General features: G+C 36.9%; 1 protein-coding gene across 1 annotated transcript; it reads right to left on the bottom strand.

The window, feature by feature from the left end:
- Nucleotides 1-1455: 1455 nt before the first annotated feature.
- On the bottom strand, nt 1456-7230 carry LOC145039961 (uncharacterized). Its single transcript, XM_078987955.1, has 5 exons — nt 6207-7230; nt 5335-6084; nt 5121-5242; nt 4685-5038; nt 1456-1524 (listed from the first exon to the last, which is right to left on the bottom strand). Exons 1-5 carry the CDS (start codon nt 7228-7230, stop codon nt 1456-1458), a joined length of 2319 nt encoding a protein of 772 aa, XP_078844081.1.
- Between the last annotated feature and the right edge of the window lie 852 nt (nt 7231-8082).

The raw sequence follows: 8082 nt of genomic DNA, 5'->3' as shown, positions 1-8082 counted from the left end.
GGAAGTACATGAAACCAAAACTGAAATTGTAAGCACGAAGCTTAGTGAGCTCCCCCAAACTACCACATACCATACAATAACAAATAAAGCACATACTGGGCCTTGCCCACTGCATCGGACCGAAGTCCGGAACTAACTGCATCGGACCGAATTCCGGAACTAACTGTATTGGATCGAAGTCCGGAACTGACTGCATCGGACCGAAGTCCGGAACTAACTGCATCGGAACGAAGCCCAGAACTGACTGCATCGGACCGAAGTCCGGAACTGACTACATCGGACCGAAGTCCGGAACGGGCTGCATCGGACCGAAGTCTGGAACTATCTGATCATCGCATAACATGAACACGTATCTACTAACATAGCACATATACAACATTGGACCTAAGTCCGGGGCACATAACACATAAACATGCCTGAGTTACAAAGATATCAAGCACCCTGAGATACTGCTTCGGACCGAAATCCGGAACTAACTACTAACTAAACGGGCCGGCATTGTGGCCGTAGACCCGTCCCTACAGGTAGGAAACTCACCTCGAGAACTGGCTGCTGAGTGTATGGTTCTGGAAGCTATTTGCTGCTACTCCGGTATCTCCTCGGCTACAATTCCATAAACACACTCAAACAAATACTGATAATTGTATTGGGGTAAAATGACTCTTTTACCCCTGGTCAAGTCAACTCTCCTGGTCCAATTCAATCAACAGTTGACCTGGCTCGCCGAGTTGGTCCGCCAACTCGCCGAGTCTCTACTCTCACTTTTCAAACTTCACTCGCTGCTACTTGTCGAGTGTGGCATCAACTCGACGAGTTGCCTTACGATTCTAGAACTTCAGGCTATCTGCATCCGACTCGCCGAGTCTGATGAACAACTCGACGAGTTGTTCTTGAGTTAAGAAGATCGTCCTGGACTCGCCGAGTTGTATGAACAACTCTTCGAGTTCCTCCATTACTAAGTCTGACCTCCAACTCACTGAGTCCACTCTACCACTCACTGGTCCCCACTCGACACCACTCAAAAGGGGAAACTCGGTGACTCGCGACTCGACTCGCTGAGTCGCATGCATGCGGCTTCTAAAAACTCGATTCTGCTTGAATCCAGCGTATATAATTTATAGATCTGGGCTCCCTAAGCTCGATTAACACGTAAAGATTCTATCTTTACGTGCCCATAAGCACCCAAGAGGATTAAAAGGCTCAAAAGCATAATAAAGGCTAGATCTAGGGTTCTCATGCAAAGCAACTTCGAAAAAGGCAATAAAGGATAGGATCCAAAAAGTTTTCAACTTGAATGAACGATCCAAATTCAATGTTTTTCTGTGTTTTTGGTCCATAATATACTTGAAAAGTCGATTTTACCCTTTTCATTTCTTTTTTCTATTTTTTTGATTTGTTTTGATATTTAAATAGTTAAAAACAAAAAATAAAAACTAAATCTCACCCACCTCCTCTTCACCGTACCCCATTTTCTCTCCCTATCTTTTGACTCTCTTTCCCATCTTCTTCTTCATCACACATCACCTGCAAATCAAAACTCACACAAAATATGAACAAAAAACCCAGAATCTGCAGCAACCTTCTTCTTCAATGAGTTTACCATTCATCGAAATGTATAAAATTATTGTAGAAGCAAAGGCCAACAAAAAAATCAAATTTATTTGCAATTACGCCTAAAACACTTAAAATTAGAACACCAAAATTAATTCATCCTAATTAAGTGTATTATAATCCGAAAAATTACAGTGCAGACACCAAAGTGCATCCCAACACAAACTCTTCAAGCTCTTGATAACCACAAATCGAGCAACAGTAGCCAAATGATAAAATTTCGCAAAATCCATGTTTAAAAACCATTGAAGAAAACCTGTGATGTCCAAAAAAATTGACTTAGTGGGTTTCTTCCATGAGTAGGCAGAAAACACAAAATCAGTGATGAACACGAATCGTAGAAAATGATAAACACAATGATGAATAAGAATTGCAGAAAATCAAAATAAAAATTCTAAACCAACCTAGAAATTTGCAGAAGACACAAAATCAAAATCTGGATTGAAACCCTAAAATAGTCTGGCGGCTAAGGGAAAGAGATGAGTATGTCGCCACAAGTTAGAACATTTCAAGATTTCCGATTTGTTACTAGATTCAACGTTGTCGACTTCATTAAGGTTAAGGCAGGTTTCAAGCTCTAATATGTAAATCCACTGGCTCATAAAGGACGAGGAATGGAGGCGATGAGAGGTAAAATACTCACCGACAAGAAGGGGTGGCGATCATTAGGTCTTCTTGACGGGGTGATAGACATGGAAATGATCTGAAAGTCAATGTCTTTTTGATGAAGAGGGAAAGAACACGAGAAAGAAATATAGGGTGGATGGGGTTTGTAGGCCCATTTTTTTTCTATTTCTTTTTTTTTTAATTATAAAACAATTAATACAAATAAAGAAAATGAAAAAAATAAATAATAAGGGCAAAATAGTCTTTTCAAATTTTCAAGGACTAAAACTAAAGAAAATTCTTGATTTTAGACCTTCCATGGAAGTCGAAAACTTTTTGGAACCCATCCAAAGTTTTTTGCAAACCACAAGGACTAATTTTACAGTTTTGTCTTTAAATTGTCATCTTCATACCAACTAAACAACCTATAATTTAACAATAATATAAAACTAACAAAAAGAACACTAATTCAGCAATTAAATAAATATATATAATCCAAATATAAATTACATAATTAAAATTCAAATGAAACTAAAGCATATTAAAATTGTATGTCATGTCTCCTTGGTCATATCATAGTTTAAATCTTGGTCTAAAGCATCTTCAAACATGTCTGAATCTTCTTATGTATTGTTGAACAGGTCGTCGTATGTAGACTACACCTCTGTAGATTGAGGATTTCAGAATATGACCAAAGGTTCCGCAGAGGGGGTTCTGCGGAACCAAAACGCCTCTGCGGATTCTTTATTGCTCTGAGGATCAGGGGCATTAGGTAAAATCACCCAAAAATTACCCTTTCCTCCTTAGTCAAATGCGGAAGGAAGCTAGGGCAGTCGATTCGCGGAAGGAAGCTGCAGACGTCGGACGGAACGGACACAAAATGTCACGGCGAGCTCGATTCGTGGAGCAACTACACTCCGATGTGTTATCTGATGGATATGGAACTCAAGTAATATTTCAATTTTTTTTCCTAATCTTTGTATAAACTCAGAAGTAGAAATTGATTATATGAATTGGAAATTGATAGGTTAAATGTTATATATAAACATGTATGTTTGTTAGGATGTAAGGACTGAAATTTGTGAAATGAGAAATCTATTTATCCTATTCTTTTCATCATGAACAGATCCTCAAAGGTCCTTTGCAAGAACTGATCTGCAGAGGAGCCCTCTGCGCAACGATATATGCCTTTGCGCAAATGTATTTTTTTGTTTTTTTTTTTTTGTTTTTTTTTTTTTCCGATTTTCTATATGCCTTTGCGCAAATGTATTTTTTTCCGATTTTCTAACACTCAACTGAGTTCTTTTGACCCTCAACAGATATGAGACTTAAAGCCTTGGACTCGTCGAGTCCCAGGAACGGACTCGCCGAGTCGGTCACGTCCACATTCTAAATCCTCGAGTTCTGATGTACAACTTTTGATCAAAAGATAGCTCCAAGCTTCTACAATCGATCTAGCATGTAAAGTTACGAACTTTACGTGCTTGCATGGGACTCTGAGCTCAAAAAGACATAAAACAAGCTCTTATGATGCATGGGACCTTTCATGGGTGCAAAAGCAGTCCCCAACTGCCTAGTGACCCCCTTAATGACGTGATTCATAAGCTCCAACCCCCAACCATGTTTGCAATCATGGTTGGCCATAAAAATGGCTTATAAAATCCCTAAATCTCCCCAAAAGGGATCTAACAAATGAAAGAGCAAGGTTACAACTTTTTACCATCAATGAACTATAGAAGGTGCACAAACTCGGGTTCCCTTGGTCTCTACTCGCTTCCTCAAGCTTTTCTACTTCCTTCTTAAAACCACAAGCACCAAAATCCACCAACAAAGCTTAGATTGCTTCAATAACGGCTAGGGTTTCAATGAGAGGTGTTCTGGGAGCATAAGGGACGATATGGCCGACATAACATTGTTTAAATAGGGTGCAAACCCTCGGATTAGGGTTTTTTATTTTTTTATTTTATTTTATTTTATTTTTTCAGACAACGTCTACTCGTCGAGTCCGGGGCCCAACTCGTCAAGTCCATTGCTTGAATCCCGCGTCCCATCCCGCTTCTACTCGATGAGTTGGTCCTTCAACTTGCCGAGTCCAAGGCCAAAATGCAAGATTTTTAAATGATTAATAAAAAGCAAGGTTGCAGAAAACGCTAGACGTTAGCTAGGCGGTGGACTGGGGTCTAGGGATTAATCGGTTAGACGGGGATTAATCGGGGAACATTAATTATTAAAAAAATAATTCAAAAAATTATAAATCTAATTTTAATACTAAGAATATAAGTAAATAAGCATAAAGGTTTAATAATAACTTAATAAGTTTAACAAACACAACCATTTATCATCCAAAATAAACATAAAAGTTTAATAGTAAGTTTAACAAGCACACCAAATCATATCCAACAAGTCCATAAAAGTTTAAAATAAGTTTTAACAACACAACAATTTTCTTCTAATCTTCACCACATACTTCCATTATTTGAACCCCATCCGACTCATATTCGTATTCTTCTAACACTTGATCCTCACTCTCGGACTCGAAATCTTCATCAAAAAGTTCGCTCGTTTTTGGACTTTCGCGGGGTGCTTGACTAACATCGGTTTCAAGAGTTTCATCAACCGTTTTGGGGTCTACTTCGTTTACATCACAATCATCGCAATCAACAATCCATTCTTGAGCGGAGAGAGAATGATTTGATAATAGCACTTCTATGTTTCTATCTTTTCTCTTTTTGTTTTTCTCCATTAAATTAGCATTGAATTGAACATAAACAAGATTGTTCAATTTGCTTGTCTCCAATCTATTTCGTTTCTTTGTGTGTACCTACAAATTTAAACACAACAAAGAGTTTAAACATGCTTAATATTTAAATTTTATAAAATATAAATTTAATGCTTTATATTACTAACCCCTTCAAACGTGCTCCAATTCTTTCACAACCTGATGAACTACTAGTTAAAGAAAGAATCCTCATTGCAATCTTTGTCAAATGAGGAGTTGTGCCACCAAATAGTCCCCACCAACTAGCTATGATTTTGAAACAAAAACACATTATTAATCGATAAATATCAAAATTTTATAAAATAGATAAATAGATAACTAAAAGGAAAACGAATTACCCAGATCAATGTCGGCATCATTCACCTTACAATGTTTAATTGCAAGGTCGGAGCCAAATCTATCAACCTTCTTCTTGTACTTTGGCAAGTCAATAGTTACGAATTGCCTTTGTATCTCTAAATCTCCAAGAAATAATGTATCAAAAAAATCAAGAACCGCATCCATTACATCGGGATCAAATTGGAGTTGTGCATCATTATAATGGTAATACGGATTCAAAAGATAAGATGTCAAATGTAAAGTTGAATCTAGTTGACCTTTCATCTTTGTGTTTATGATATCTATAATAGGCTTGTAGTGTTTCTCGTTACCACCCAAAGATTTGATAATTTCTTCTTTTGCAACTTTAATCTCCCCATAAACAAAACCCATTGAGGGCTTCCAATCCGCATCAACCATTCGAAGGACTTTCACCAAAGGAGAGAACACTTTTAAACATTGTGTCACACCGGACCAAAACTGGACACTTGTCACCGTTTTATATGAGGCAATCCCTTTAGGCTTACCGGAAAATTTACATTCCTCCCATTCGTTGCTAGAGAACATATGTCTTAGTTGCTCCTTTTTTTCGGACAAACTTTGTAATGTTAGAAAGGCCGAAGCAAATCTTGTGACTCCCGGTCGGATAATTTCCCTTTTGTTGGTGTAACTTCTCATCATCGCCAAGGTTTTGTGGTGAGCGTAAATGAATATGGTTAGTTTCTTTGCTTGATCTAGGATTTTCTTAAACCTTGGGAGTGCTCCGATACCTTGAAAAACAAACACGATTAAATAATAAATTATAATATATAATTAAACATTTTTAAACTACATAAACTACTAAGAAAAATAAAATAATAAATACAATAAATAAATAAAATAATGTAAATACCTTCAAGCATGAGGTTAATGGTATGTGTTGCACATGATGTCCAAAAAATAGATGGTCTTTTCTCTTTTAGCAACTTCGCTGCCCCCATGTTATTTTTGGCATTATCGGTCACAACTTGAACAACATTCTCAGGACCAACTTGTTGAATACAAGATTCCACATACTCATATATGTGTTGGCTTGTATGTGCTTCACCGGAACATTCTTTTGAAGATAAAAAAACGGTACCCATCTTCGAATTAACACATAAATTCATAATGCTTCTCCTTTTTCGATCAAACCAAGCATCCGTCATAATCGAGCATCCATCCTCTTTCCATTCTTTTTCGTTTTTTTTCAAAAAATTTTTTGTTCTTTCAACTTCAAGCTTTAGAAGTGGGTCACTCAAATCATATCTAGTAGGACATGGAAGCCCGGTTCCAAATTGGCCAATAACCTCCACCATCATTTTGAAGCTATCCCTTTCAAAGGCATGAAAAGGAATCGCACTCTCGTATGCCCACCTACTAATAAATTTATGGACCGCTAATATTCTTTCTTTCCGGACAATATTGTTAAGATCAATATTTTTGCTCTTTCCCGCCTTCACAACTTCTTCGGGGTTTATTATGTTTGCGAAGTTATCCATGGGGCCTATAACATTTGGAGCCTTCGACCCCAAAGAATTTTCTACTTCATCCACGCTATCATGCAATTCTTGTCTCGCCTCTACCCTTAAATCTTCAATATGAACTTTTTTAGCTTTTTTTTTCAACTTCCCTTCGTTAAGATAATTCAGACATTTCAATTGATCATCTTTTGTAGACTTTGGACATGAAGATACATTCCCCGTTACATGAGCAATATGTTGTTTCATCCTATAAATCCCCCCACCAAACACTTTTCCGCACAAGGTACATTTCAATCTATCCATGTTGCTTTTATCTGGGATGACACCATATTCCCAACCAACATCATCTGAATTACGTTTATGTGCACCAGTGGCGGTTGATCCAACAGATGTAGTAGATGCATTAGATGCCATTGATTGTCAACTGTTATAAAAAAAAATACATTAACACATTAAAAATTCTCACTAAATCAACAAACTTTGTATCATATCCATTTATCATCACTTCATCTAATATTTATTATTGAGTATATCATGATTATCATCACATTAACACATTAAAAATAGTTGAATACTCACTCACATATCACTAAAAAAATCACATTAACAATAACACCGTATTGGTGTTATTCATATCAGAGGCTCTGTAAACAAGTTTTGTAAACTGACTAAACTCAATCATATTTCCAAACTAGCTTCTAATTAATTTTTAGCAAAAACAACCTGTTCTATAAACTCAATCAGTCAATCTCAGCTCTATATGAAGCAATGATACTGGAACTAAGTAAACTCAATCACATTAACAGAATAACAAGTACGAATTTCGTATTTAATAGGTAGTAAAAATCAAAGAATCGGGCCAAAATACTGGAAACAAGTTGATAAACCAAACAAGTTGATACCGGAATCGGGCCAAAGTACGAATGTTACCCAACTTTCGTCTTCCATGTTTAACAAAAAAATGAGCATATATTTCATCATTAGTTCATCAGAAATCAAATGATTAACACCTCAAATCGAGGACAATAGATAAAATTGAAATTTGATAGCAAAAATCGAGTTTGATAAACTAACCTGTGTCGATTATGAAGATTGTTGCCGAACACTGAATACAATGCAGCCCTAACAGCGGCTCTAACAGCAAAGATGGAGGATTTCACACATTGGGGTTGTAACAGGCGAAGGCGACGACACTATTATCTTCTTCGATTTCATCTTTTAGTCAAGAGAGAAACCACAAAAAAGTTTTCAACTTTTAGTCAAGAG

The sequence above is a fragment of the Lactuca saligna genome, chromosome 4 (genome assembly GCF_052625555.1).
Source record: "Lactuca saligna cultivar CGN05327 chromosome 4, ASM5262555v1, whole genome shotgun sequence".
Taxonomy (NCBI): domain Eukaryota; kingdom Viridiplantae; phylum Streptophyta; class Magnoliopsida; order Asterales; family Asteraceae; genus Lactuca; species Lactuca saligna.
This window is presented reverse-complemented; position numbering and strand designations above follow the sequence as displayed.